Raw genomic sequence first — 14,038 nt, forward strand, 5'->3', positions numbered from 1 at the left:
ACGTCTGGTTTGTTTACTTAGTTCGTCCCTGTTCCGAAGAAGTCGTGTGTTTGTTACTTTACATCCGCCTGAAAGTTATTTATTTCCACCTGATAGCTCCAGAAGAAGACGAGTCTCTTCCCGATGTGTTTATGATGTCAAAGTAATTTCTATAACACATTTTATGATGCCTGACTGACTTAATTTCCAGGTTTTCAGTAACAGCCATCCAGAACCTCGGTGTCATTTCCTTCATTACACACTGGGTGTAACTTTCACTTTCCATGTCGTCTTTTCTGTCGAGGCAGCTCACGTCTGAGCGCAGTGAAGGTAATGTAACTTACATCTGTTATGTTTTCATACTCTTATATGTCGGTGTTGTTACATGTGTAACCTGGTGAGTGTTTGTGTTGTGCTGGATGTATTGTATTCAACACAGCTACAGATAAAACGTCAAATGAAAGTTTGGTGCAACTGGAAGTTAAGAACAAGGTCAGCATTAAACTTCGTATGCACTCTTCAAGTGCAATATATTGATTTTATACTAAATTAAGTGTCATTTGACAGATAAAGACAGTTTTGTAGGGATGATATAATAATTAACAGTAATCAAGAATTTCTATATTTAGATTATCACATTCATGAGGGTAGGGTGGAGCCTGTCATCTTGTCAGGAGGGTTAGTTGTCACACAGGTTTTATCCAGAGTGATTAAATATAATATGTAACATTTCTGCATTAAAACTTCTTAAAGCGCCTAGACCTTTGTTAACTTTTTTGTTGAGTTGTTTAATACATAATCCCAAATGTGTCCAGCAATGTTCCGACTCAGAACATGTTTTACTCAGAGGTGTATTGGTTTGCACGCTGCCTCAGTCACTGTATGTTTCTATTTACAAAGCCATCCTTGGCAAACTTCCTCTTTACTTGTCCTCGCTTTCAAAGTTAAAAATATAGAAATAACAGTCTTTAATCTTTTGACATGTTGTGAGTTGTTGCTCTGTCTGAAGTCTGAAACTGAATCGGGGAAGAAAGGTTTAAGGTTTTCGGCACAATGCAAAGAACAATTTACAGACTGAGCTTAATTTCCAGAGTATTGCTGATGACAATGTAGTAACTGTTAGTGTCTTTGACAACTTGAGGAAAAAAAATACCACATCCATCCATCTGGTATACCCATACCATATCGCTGCGACGATAATGCGGAGTCTGTGTGAAAAGAGCTAGTGTGTTCGAATTCAAGTCAACTCTCACTGAATTCAGCACGCACCTGAGACTCTGACTTTCTCTTTTTCAAAAAAATCTCATTGTAGTAATATTTTGTGAAAGTACCTGTTGCAATATCAATACCTAGGTATTTGGTTAACAATATCATGATATTTTATATTGTTGCCTAGTCAAAGTATTTATGAATTGCTTTTCAGGAAATTTCATAATATCAAGAAATGTATCACATAGCCTAAAAATATCACTTTATTCTGAGGTCATATCACTGAGCCCTATATTGTGCTTTAACTAGCTGATTAAGCCTGTGCTGTTCATGGCCTCTCACAATGTGTTAGTGATTTCAAGTGTGTTTGTGTGAAGGTATACATTCTACCATGAGTAAGCCTGAGGAGGAAGATGAGGGAGTCCCTCCCTCCAGCACCACTCTGTCTGAGGAACATGAGAGTCGGACCGAACCTGACAGGTAAGATAAAGAGCTGTCCAACCAGAGCTCAGTGTAAAATGAGTCCACTGTCAGAGAAGTGTGAGTACTCAGAGGAAGGAGAAGATGTTACACAGTCAGACATTTTATTTTTAACTGTTTGTTGGATTCAAAGCTTCTAGTTACAAACCTGATTTTGTTCTATTGTCTGACAGCACTTCATCAGATTTGGTTTCCTGTCTGTTGTAGCTGGTAACGCATCTTTCCTCACAGTCACCGAGCTCCATATACGTCCACCTGTCTTTGTCAACGCTTCATTTCTTTCAGGACTGAGCAGCAAAGAGCAGATTCTCCTGAACCAAGCTGTGTGTCCATGAAGAGTGACAGGTCCATTGGTCTCCCTCTTGATTTTAAAAGGTAAAATTCAGTTTCTAAGTAAATCAAGAGAACTTTCTGAAGGAAATTTTCTATTATTTTTTAATTTCCTTTTACTGCTCCATTTTTTCAGGAGTCTGCAGGACAGAGCAGATTCTCCTGCACTAAGCTGTGTGCCCATGAAGAGTGACCAGTCCATTGGTCTCCCTGTTAATTTTAAAAGGCAAGTAATTCTGAGTAAATTAGAAAGTAAAGGAACTTTCTAAGCAAAAATTCTCAACAAAGGAGGATAACTATATAACACTATTCTACGATTACTGCATCATTTTCATAATAACAGCTCTGCCAGTCTTTCTTAATCATAAATGTCCTAACGTGATCACAGTCAAACCCACTTGAAGCTAAATGTCAGCATTTGAACCTCATGCTGATTGTGACCTTTGATCTACAGGGTTTGAGAAAGTATAAAAATGGAGGTCTTAAATAATGCAGCTGAACGTGGGCAAATTAGGCTTTGCTAAGTCTTGTAACTTGTTTTCCACTTTCCCTCTTTCTCTCCATCTCTTCTCAAACCCTTGGTTTTGTGTGTGAGCTGTATGCTTTAACCTTCATCCTTCAGTGTAAAGTTACACGTCTTCATCACTAATGGATCCTGTTTTCTCCACAGGATTCACCAGGAGACGTCAGAGGTTTCCACTGGTCATCAAACAGAACTGGACTCCATATTTATGGTGCGTACACACACATACAAACACATCACAGTTTGCTGAGCAGTGGACGTACACATTGGAGCTTAGATAGTGATGAAGGTTCTTCTGTTCCAGCGTCTTGAGGAGAACATTGTTACTTTTGTGAAGAAAGAGTTGAAGAAGTTCCAGAAGGTTCTGAGTCCAGATTACCCAGAATGTTTAGAGGGCCAACATGAGGACGAGGAGGTCATAGATGATGAAGAAGAACAGAGGAGGAGCAGCAAGGAGGCATTTCTGAAGATCACCCTGCAGTTCATGAGAGGAATGAAGCTGGAAGAGCTGGCTGACTCTCTGCATAACAGTAAGAGGCCTTTGATTGATGTAGCAGGAAAAACATGATGTTGTAAATATGCTGTGCAACACCTGCATTAGATCTGTAAATTCTACCTAGCTGCACACACTGTCCAAAGCTGCTAAAGAGAAGAACAACAACAACAACAAAACAGAAAAAATGCCATATGGCTCCACATCTGATGACAGCTCTATGTTGCAGTCAGTGTATCAGATCTTAAAAGAGACTTGTACAATCTAATCCAATGTGTCATTTTTCCCTGTAGGAACTTCTGCTGCAGTGTGCCGCAGAAAACTCAAATCTAACCTTCAGAAGAAGTTCCAGTGTGTGTTTGAGGGGATCGCTAAAGCAGGAAACCCAACCCTTCTGAATCAGATCTACACAGAGCTCTACATCACAGAGGGAGGGACTGCAGAGGTCAATGATGAACATGAGGTCAGACAGATTGAAACAGCATCCAGGAAACCAGACAGACCAGAAACAACAATCAGACGAGAAGACATGTTTAAAGCCTCACCTGGAAGAGATGAACCAATCAGAACAGTGATGACAAAGGGAGTCGCTGGCATCGGAAAAACAGTCCTGACGCAGAAGTTCACTCTGGACTGGGCTGAAGACAAAGCCAACCAGGACATACAGTTCACATTTCCATTCACTTTCAGAGAGCTGAATGTGCTGAAGGAGAAAAAGTTCAGCTTGGTGGAGCTTGTTCATCTCTTCTTCACTGAAACCAGAGAAATCAGCAGCTTTGAAGAGTTCCAGGTTGTGTTCATCTTTGACGGTCTGGATGAGTGTCGACTTCCTCTGGACTTCCACAACACTGAGATCCTGACTGATGTTACAGAGTCCACCTCAGTGGATGTGCTGCTGACAAACCTCATCAGGGGGAAACTGCTTCCCTCTGCTCGCCTCTGGATAACCACACGACCTGCAGCATCCAATCAGATCCCTCCTGGGTGTGTTGACATGGTGACAGAGGTCAGAGGGTTCACTGACCCACAGAAGGAGGAGTACTTCAGGAGGAGATTCAGAGATGAGAAGCAGGCCAGCAGAATCATCTCCCACATCAAGACATCACGAAGCCTCCACATCATGTGCCACATCCCAGTCTTCTGCTGGATCACTGCTACAGTTCTGGAGGATGTGTTGAAGACCAGAGAGAGAGGAGAGCTGCCCAAGACCCTGACTGAGATGTACATCCACTTCCTGGTGGTTCAGTCCAAAGTGAAGAACGTCAAGTACGATGGTGGAGCTGAGACAGATCCACACTGGACTCCAGAGAGCAGGAAGATGATTGAGTCTCTGGGAAAACTGGCTTTTGAGCAGCTGCAGAAAGGCAACCTGATCTTCTATGAATCAGACCTGACAGAGTGTGGCATCGATATCAGAGCAGCCTCAGTGTACTCAGGAGTGTTCACACAGATCTTTAAAGAGGAGAGAGGACTGTACCAGGACCAGGTGTTCTGCTTCGTCCATCTGAGCGTTCAGGAGTTTCTGGCTGCTCTTCATGTCCATCTGACATTCATCAACTCTGGAGTCAATCTGCTGGCAGAAGAACAGTCTACATCCTGGTGGTCTAAATCATCCAGAAACAAAACTGAACTCTTCTACCAGAGTGCTGTGGACAAGGCCTTACAGAGTCCAAATGGACACCTGGATTTGTTCCTGCGCTTCCTCCTGGGTCTTTCACTGCAGACCAATCAGACGATCTTAGGAGGCCTGATGACACAGACAGGAAGTAGCTCACAAGGAACAGTCCAGTACATCAAAAAGAAGATCGATGAGAATCTGTCTCCAGAGAGAAGCATCAGTCTGTTCCACTGTCTGAATGAACTGAATGATGGTTCTCTTGTGGAGGAGATCCAACACAAACTGAGTTCACGATGTCTCACAGATAAACTGTCTCCTGCTCAGTGGTCAGCTCTGGTCTTCATCTTACTGACATCGGAAGAAGATCTGGACGTGTTTGACCTGAAGAAATACTGTGCGTCAGATGAGACTCTTCTGAGGCTGCTGCCAGTTGTCAAAGTCTCCACTGAAGCTCAGTAGGTTCAAAATATAACTACGTAAATTAAATACATTAAAATTGGAAAGAATAATCTCACTGTTTCTTTTTTTTTGCTGATGCTTCTTTAGGCTGAGCGGTTGTAATCTGTCAGAGAGAAGCTGTGAAGCTCTGTCCTCAGTTCTCAGCTCACCGTCCTCCAGTCTGAGGGAGCTGGACCTGAGTAACAACGACCTGCAGGATTCAGGAGTGGAGCGGCTCTGTGCTGGACTGAGGAGTCCAAACTGTAGACTGGAGGTTCTCAGGTCAGGATTCATCAGGTTGTTCAACAGAAGACCATAGTCTTCACAGCTAACATGGGGTGGAAAAAGATGTTATGCATGTCAAGACTGTTGCTACTCTGGTTTTTGGGAACTTCATAGACTTTGATATTAAAAGTTTGACTCACACAGTCAAGACAACTTCTCTCAGACTGTGTGTCAGTTTATTTACAGTATCAACATGAAATGTAATAAACAGAGAGACGTAACATGTGATGAGTCTGTTGCCAAGTGAAGCTTTTAATGTAGATGTGTAATAAACACCAACCGTGCTTAAAGAAGAGTGTTTGTGTGTGTGTGTGTGTGTGTGTGTGTGTGTGCGTGCGCGCGTGTGTGTGTGTGTAGGCTGTCAGGCTGTCTGATAACAAAGAAAGGCTGTGCTCTACTGGCCTCGGCTCTGAGATCCAACCCCTCCCGTCTGAGAGAGCTGGACCTGAGCTACAATCATTATCATCCAACAGACTCAGAAGTTAAGCTGCTTTCTGATGGACTCAGAGATCCTGACTGGAGACTGGACACCCTCAGGTACGGACAGACACGAGTGTAGGTCGAGCTAATCACAAAATAATGTCCCACTTAGCTCTCGTTGTATCTAACCATGCAGAACTTTAATATGTTTGTTTTTTGTGATGATCACAGATTTACTAGTAAAACTGTGCAGCAGCACTTCTTTCTAGAAAGTTTCATTCTCTGAATATTCAACAAACACTGTTAACAGTTTTCACTGAAGTTGTTAAGTGCTGATCTCACTGTTTTTGCAGGATGGATCCTGTTGGATCACATTTCATGAAACCTGGTCTGAGGAAGTGTAAGTGTGTCATTGTTTGTGTTCATTGTCTTTTTGAAGGATCACTGATACCCCTTTTGACAGAGGCAGTTCATGTTCTGGCTCGGAGCCGATGCCTTCTCTGGGTCCAGTTCTCTGCATTGTGACAGCCAAGAACCGGTTCCCAGTGAGGAGAACTGGTTTCAGACTGGCACCAACACTTTTCTGGTCTAGAACAAAAAACAGCAAACATCAGGGGCTGGGGCGGGTCATCATGACCAGAGACAAACTAAAACTGCTCATGACCGCCATTTTTAAAAAGCAGTTTACTTGATAATTTGTCAGACAACAACTGATGCTATCTTTTGTCTTCTTCTCTCAATCAGACGCCTGTGAACTCACACTGGACCCGAACACAGCAAACAAGAATCTCATACTGTCGGACAACAACAGGAAGGTGACAGTGGGGACAGAGAAGCAGCCATATCCTGATGATCCAGAAAGATTTGACTACTGGAAACAGCTGCTGTGTAAGGATGGTTTAACTGGTCGCTGTTACTGGGAGGTCCAGTGGAAAGGACATGTTTATATAGCAGTGACGTACAGAGGGATCAAAAGGAGAGGACACGGTGACAACTGCCGTCTTGGAAGGAATGATCAGTCCTGGACTCTGAGCTGCTCTGATAATGAAGGTTACTCTGTCCGGCATAGTAACAGAAGAGTGTCCATCCGTCGCCGAACCTGGAACAAAGTGGGAGTGTACCTGGACTGGCCTGCTGGCACTCTGTCCTTCTACACAGTGTCCTCTGACACACTGACGCACATCTACACCTTCCAAACCACTTTCACTGAGCCGGTCTACCCTGCATTCAGGATGAGGATGGACCCGTTAAACTCCTCAGTGTCTTTGTGTCCGATATAGTAGAGAGGGTAGGGAAGTCTTCTAGGGTATCCAGTGCAGGTTCAGGCCAGGGGCCACCTTAATGCTGAAAGAGATTTATTTATTAATCTTGCTTCTGTGGCTTTTTTCTTACATCTGTAGAAACTAAAAACAAGAAACGTGTATAGATCCCTAATGCATTGTTATACATGTGGGAATGTTTGTTAATCCGGAAAATTCCCAAATCGATCATTAATAAAAGGTGCAATTCTTAGTGTCATCTGCAAACCATGAAGAATATATTTAGAGCGCATACCTCCGCCAATGCCAAACAGTCCTCTTCATCAAATCCAATCATCAGGAAATACCAGCAACCTCAGTACATCCTAATTCCTTCCTCAAGATCCTTGATGCATTATTCTCTGCGATATAAATGAAAATGTCGTCCTATCTCACAACATTAAAGAAAATGAGAAAAACTTCCTGGATCTGCACCAAAAGTTAATGTGGTCTATTCTGAACCAAGACCCATCCTCCATCCAGGTTTCATGGAAATCCCTTCAGTAGTCTGTGTGTCATCCTGCTGAAAAACCAACAAAGAAACAACTGGACACATGTGAAAACACAACCTCCTTTCTTTGGCTGTAGCAACTAGCTGCCCTTAGTTAATTAGCTCAGTTAGGCGTGGATTCTCACTCGCTGACTGCAGTTTACCTACATCACAACCTTGGATCACTGGGGCAGTCACGGTAGGCGATAGGGCTCAGCTGGACACCAGGCTGGGACTGGACGCAGCCTCTGAGACCGACAGAGGCCAGTTTGAAGACGAGCACTGGATCCACTAACCCCTCAAACTGAATACAACAGAACAGGCTCCAAAAACTCATCCAAGGCAGATACATGCAGATGTTTCTACCAACTGAGATTGATTTGTCCCAAATGAGATTAATCTATGAGAAGATAAAAACAGTTGTACGTCTGTTTCATAGCAGTCCCATCGTAACATGTTGCTGGAAGCATCAGCTCTCATCTACACAGCTGTTACTAAAAGGGAGCACACAAACGTTGACCACAGTCTTTAACCTCGCTGGACGAGCCAAAACTGCCCCGTGTTTAGCAAACATGTCCCGGATCCAGAGAAGAGCAGCACAACCGCAGTCTCTCATCCCTGCAGAAGGTTTCCCCTCAGAAAACGCTGCTTTGACCAGTTTTCTTAACCCACATCTACTCCGCTGTGTGGTTTAATTAGTGTCTGGGCAGATACTAGAAATTTGCATGTATTGTTACACTGTTGAGCTTGTGGACCGCTGAGTCCTTTTTACTTGCAGTTAGTTTTACATTACAAAACACTCTTGCTTGTTTTTTTTGCTCATCACAAGCTGATACAAGCCTCTCCTCTCTGTGGAGCTAAAGTGTTAGCTTAGCCGCTGTGTGAGCGTACAATAAGCCGCATTCCTATCAAGGATCAGCCGAAGGCGATTCGAGTTTGTTCACCGGCCCCTGACTGACAGGAAGGCGAGTATTGTGTCTCCACAGCTGTTTCTCCCTCTTCACTTTGCTCCGAGCGTTAGCTCTCGTTCTCTGACTTGTTGGAGACTTATGGTTAATGACCTCGCTATAACATTGGATACGGTTGTCCTGTGGTAGCACAACCAGCTTTGTGGCTCTCTCTTTGTCTCTCTTACACACACACACACACACACACACACACACACACACACACACACACACACACACACTCGCTGCATGCTTGTTTGCTGCTTTAGTTTGTCTTTGTGTTTTAGTTTCATAGTTTAGCTGCTGTAGTTGAATGATGGATCTTTGTTGATTGATAATTATTGATTTGATCAGTTTGCTAACATTAATAGATTCTATTATATTGTACGGAGCAGTTTTCTGTGATTATTTTGTGCATATGTTTTGTGGTAATTACTGGTTGTGATGGTCAGTGCTCAGATTCATTTCCTTCACTGTTCCTTTAATTCTAAATGTTTAACAAATATTTATAATATTTGAAACCTTCTTATGAAACTGTTTTTGGTCTGGTTATTGTTCTCTGATTCCAGGGTGGTGCCGCGTTTTAATGATTTGAATATTATTTTAATTTTTTTTTTATTTTGATTACTTTAATTTTGATAATTACTATCAATATTAATTATTTAGTTATTTCTAATAACCACACCTGCCCTACCATCAATTCAAACAAGAGCATTCATTTGCTATTTGGCACATTTAATTCAATAAAATATCACATGACCAAATCAGAGGTTGTTTACTGTATGTTCAGGTAGTTATTGATCACTGGATGATGTATTTTATATTAAGTAGATTATTGTGAGATGTGAATAAAATAAGCCAGGAGTTTGATCTACTGTTTGTAAAAGCTGTTACCAGTAAATAGAGCGTACTAGTGTCTGGATAGGTTGTGTGTACACTTAACTTGCTGATGCTACACTCTATTTCAACGTTCAATGTATTTTTTCCTGTTTTATGTGCACATATGTGATTATTCATTATTCAAGATCTTCATTGGCTCATTTTTTCTGCCTAAACAAACTAAATAAACAACCTCTCTTTGTTTCCATGACTGAATAAACTGAATAAACAAACTGACCTTAAAGGACAACACAGTTTATACTGTTTTACTTTATTTATATGTGGCGGACCCTGCCACCTTTCTAGCTTCAAGCAGTGTTCTGGTACCTTATTTTCCTCAGAGAACAGCTTGTTTATTTACTTATGGTAATATTGTATTATTACGTCATTAATATTGTAAATGTAAAAATAACAGAACTACATAGTGCCTCTTCACACAAACTGAAGCAGCAGACTGGTCTGAAGGTACTCTTCATGAATAATAATTCCACTAATTATTAAAACTAATTCCAGTGAAGCTGAAAAGTCCTCAAACTGATTTTTGTCTGCTTGTGTTTTATTATAAATCTCGAGGACTTTTAATAACACACTGCAGCAGGAACACCAAGCTGTTGTAATATGACTCTCGGCCACACGGTGGCAGCACTGACGTCAGTGTGACTGAGCAGTCGAACGGCAAAGAATTCAGGCGCCATCTTGGATTTAACGTCTGTTTTGTTTACTAAGTTCGTCCCTGTTCCGAAGAAGTCGTGTGTTTGTTACTTTACATCCGCCTGAAAGTTATTTATTTCCACCTGATAGCTCCAGAAGAAGACGGGTCTCTTCCCGATGTGTTTATGATGTCAAAGTAATTTCTATAACACATTTTATGATGCCTGACTGACTTAATTTCCAGGTTTTCAGTAACAGCCATCCAGAACCTCGGTGTCATTTCCTTCATTACACACTGGGTGTAACTTTCACTTTCCATGTCGTCTTTTCTGTCGAGGCTGGTCACGTCTGAGCGCAGTGAAGGTAATGTAACTTACATCTGTTATGTTTTCATACTCTTATATGTCGGTGTTGTTACATGTGTAACCTGGTGAGTGTTTGTGTTGTGCTGGATGTATTGTATTCAACACAGCTACAGATAAAACGTCAAATGAAAGTTTGGTGCAACTGGAAGTTAAGAACAAGGTCAGCATTAAACTTCGTATGTACTCTTCAAGTGCAATATATTGATTATATACTAAATGTAGTGTCATTTGACAGATTGAGACAGTTTTGTAGGGATGATATAATAATTAACAGTAATCCAGAATTTCTATATTTAGATTATCACAGTCACGAGGGTAGGGTGGAGCCTGTCATCTTGTCACGAGGGTTAGTTGTCACACAGGTTTTATCCAGAGTGATTAAATATATTTATAATTGTGAAGGAAATGTTGTACTTAATGTAGAGATATGTGAATTGGAGTCTTACACAGCATATTCAAAGTAACTGTTTAACGTGACCTGTGACCTTTTAGGACTTGTTTTATGTTGTTTTATGACCCATGTAAGGTATTGAGTAATCACTGAAGGTTAACACTCCCTTCTCTGTGAATTATCTCTTTAAGTGCAGGAGGGCGTAAATTAGTAGCTGTCAGAGTGAAAACACACCCACAGAGATAGATAAACACTAAGGTTTCCTCCTCAGAGATTGAGTCTTCACTTTGTAACTGACCTGCGTGTTGCTCTGTGAATGCTCCTCTTGTACAAGATTAAAACCTTTTTTGAACTTTGAGCTGACTCCGATATCCTTCCTCCAGTTCTAAATTATCGCAGAATTATTTTAACAATAATATGTAACATTTCTGCATTAAACCTTCTTAAAGCGCCTAGACCTTTAGTATTTTGTTGAGTTGTTTAATACATAATCCCAAATGTGTCCAACAATGTTCAGACCACAGAAATTAGTAATTATATTTGATGTAAGGGTGCGTTTCATTAGTTCACTTGTCACTGAAACACCTGGGAGAGAGAAGTAGGGGGTTTGAGATTCATTGCAAACCGTGTCTCTCTTACTCACCACTGCATGTTTTATACTGTCCTCGCTTTTAAAGGTAAAAATATAGAAATAACAGTCTTTGATCTTTTGACATGTTGTGATTTGTTGTTCTGTCTGAAGTCTGAAACTCAATCGGGGAAGAAAGGTTTAACATTTTCGGCACAATGCAAAGAACAATCTACAGACTGAGCTTCATTTTCAGAGTATGGCTGATGATAATGTGGTAACTGTTAGTGTCTTTGACAACTTGAGGAATATCACATCCATCCATCTGGTATACCCATACCATATCGCTGCGACGATAATGCGGAGTCTGTGTGAAAAGAGCTAGTGTGTTCGAATTCGAGTCAACTCTCACTGAATTCAGCACGCATCTGAGACTCTGACTTTCTCTTTTTCAAAACAATCTCATTGTAGTAATATTTTGTGAAAGTACCTGTTGCAATATCAATACCGAGGTATTTGGTTAACAATATCATGATATTTGATATTGTTGCCTAGTCATAGTATTTATGAATTGCTTTTCAGGAAATTTCATAATATCAAGAAATGTATCACATAGCCTACAAATATCACTTTATTCTGAGGTCATATCACTGAGCCCTATATTGAGCTTGAATAGCTGATTAAGCCTGTGCTGTTCATGGCCTCTCACAATGTGTTAGTGATTTCAAGTGTGTTTGTGTGAAGGTATACATTCTACCATGAGTAAGCCTGAGGAGGAAGATGAGGGAGTCCCTCCCTGCAGCACCACTCTGTCTGAGGAACATGAGAGTTTGACCGAACCTGACAGGTAAGATAAAGAGCTGTCCAACCAGAGCTCAGTGTAAAATGAGTCCACTGTCAGAGAAGTGTGAGTACTCAGAGGAAGGAGAAGATGTTACTCAGTCAGCTGTTTGTTGGATTCAAAGCTTCTAGATTTTTGTCTGATTGTCTGACGGCGCTTCATCAGATTTGGTTTCCTGTCTGTTGTAGCTGGTAACACATCTTTCCTCACAGTCACTGAGCTCCATATACGTCCACCTGTCTTTGTCAACGCTTCATTTCTTTCAGGACTAAGCAGCAAAGAGCAGATTCTCCTGAACCAAGCGGTGTGTCCATGAAGAGTGACCGGTCCAAGGACTATCCTCTTGAGTTTAAAAGGCAAGATGACACTTCTGAGTAGGTCAAAGGAACTTTCTGAAGGACATTCTCTATTATTATTAATTTCTTTTTTAATGTTTAATTTTTTCAGGAATCTGCAGGACAGAGCAGATTCTCCTGAACCAAGCGGTGTGTCCATGAAGAGTGACTGGTCCATAGACTTTGATATTGATTTTAAAAGGTAAGATTACATTTCTGAGCAGGCCAAAGGAACTTTCTAAGCACAAATTACTCCAAAACTTTAATTCCTTTTTTTAATGCTTCATTTTTACAGGACCAAGCAGGACAGAGCAGGTCCTCCTGCACCAAGTCACGCCTCCTTAAAGAGTGACAGGTACATGGACTTCCCTCTTGTTTTCAAAAGACAAAATTCAAATTCTAAGTAAGTTAAAGGACCTTCTCAGCACAAACTCTCAACAGAGGGAGATAACTTTATAACAATACTCTAACATTGCTGCATTACTTTAATACTCACAGCTCTACATGTGAGAAAGTATAAAAATGGAGGTTAATCTTAAACTGGAAAAATTGCATTTCCTGCAAAAATACAATGTGACTTTGAAAAAAAACTGCTGAATATACTGGAAAATAAATAAATAAATAAAGTTACACGTCTTCATCACTAATGGATCCTGTTTTCTCCACAGTAGTCACCAGGAGACGTCAGAGGTTTCCACTGGTCGTCAAACAGAACTGGCCTCCATATTTATGGTGCGTACACACACATACAAACACATCACAGTTTGCTGAGCAGTGGACGTACACATTAGAGCTTAGATAGTGATGAAGGTTCTCAGTCATCCAGGTCGTGGTAATACTCAGTGCTGTATCGTAGGCGACTGGAATTGTTTCAGGTTCTTGAAGATGTTTCACCTCTCATTCAAGAGGCTTCTTGAAGAAGCATACCAGCATAACATTAGCGACATTAATGTTTGCTTGCTAGCGTTAGCAATGTTATGTAGTTCAACAAAATGGCAACCAGCAGATGATCTGAACAAATGAATATGTTTTTGTTCCAGCGTCTTGAGGAGAACATTGTTAGTTTTGTGAAGAAAGAGTTGAAGAAGTTCCAGAAGGTTCTGAGTCCAGATTATCCAGAATGTTTAGAGGTCCAACGTGAGGATGAAGAAGAAGAACAGAGGAGGAGCAGCAAGGAGGCATTTCTGAAGATCACCCTGCAGTTCATGAGAGGAATGAAGCTGGAAGAGCTGGCTGACTCTCTGCAAAGTAAGAGGCCTTTGATAGATGTAGCAGGAAAAAAATAATGTTGTAAATATGCTGTGCAGCATCTGCATTAGATCTGTTTATTCTACTTAGCTGCACATACTGTCCAAAGCTGCTAAAGGAAGTCCATTTGTCCGTTACATCTTGCCGCAGTTGAAGTGGTTGTGGAAAAGCAAATCGGCAAGGTGAAGTTTGCTATGGCAAGGCTAAATGTGCTGGTGGAAAAATGCCATATGGCTCCACATCTGATGAC

At 41.2% G+C, this 14,038-nt stretch overlaps 1 protein-coding gene across 1 annotated transcript in view; it reads left to right on the plus strand.

Moving 5' to 3' along the window:
- Nucleotides 1-14,038, plus strand: part of LOC311260066 (uncharacterized protein) — a 38,135-nt gene that overhangs the window by 18,613 nt on the left and 5,484 nt on the right. The window contains exons 3-18 of the mRNA XM_084357579.1: nucleotides 1,566-1,668; nucleotides 1,954-2,043; nucleotides 2,135-2,224; nucleotides 2,669-2,732; nucleotides 2,826-3,051; nucleotides 3,308-5,087; nucleotides 5,179-5,352; nucleotides 5,713-5,892; nucleotides 6,129-6,175; nucleotides 6,520-7,044; nucleotides 12,109-12,211; nucleotides 12,472-12,561; nucleotides 12,653-12,742; nucleotides 12,836-12,943; nucleotides 13,209-13,272; nucleotides 13,581-13,788. Of these exons, the coding sequence (XP_084213705.1) occupies nucleotides 1,566-1,668; nucleotides 1,954-2,043; nucleotides 2,135-2,224; nucleotides 2,669-2,732; nucleotides 2,826-3,051; nucleotides 3,308-5,087; nucleotides 5,179-5,352; nucleotides 5,713-5,892; nucleotides 6,129-6,175; nucleotides 6,520-7,044; nucleotides 12,109-12,211; nucleotides 12,472-12,561; nucleotides 12,653-12,742; nucleotides 12,836-12,943; nucleotides 13,209-13,272; nucleotides 13,581-13,788 (3,942 nt within the window). The remainder of the gene's footprint in view (nucleotides 1-1,565; nucleotides 1,669-1,953; nucleotides 2,044-2,134; nucleotides 2,225-2,668; nucleotides 2,733-2,825; nucleotides 3,052-3,307; nucleotides 5,088-5,178; nucleotides 5,353-5,712; nucleotides 5,893-6,128; nucleotides 6,176-6,519; nucleotides 7,045-12,108; nucleotides 12,212-12,471; nucleotides 12,562-12,652; nucleotides 12,743-12,835; nucleotides 12,944-13,208; nucleotides 13,273-13,580; nucleotides 13,789-14,038) is intronic.

Source organism: Pagrus pagrus (assembly GCF_965226575.1).
Source record: "Pagrus pagrus genome assembly, chromosome: 7".
Lineage (NCBI taxonomy): Eukaryota > Metazoa > Chordata > Actinopteri > Spariformes > Sparidae > Pagrus > Pagrus pagrus.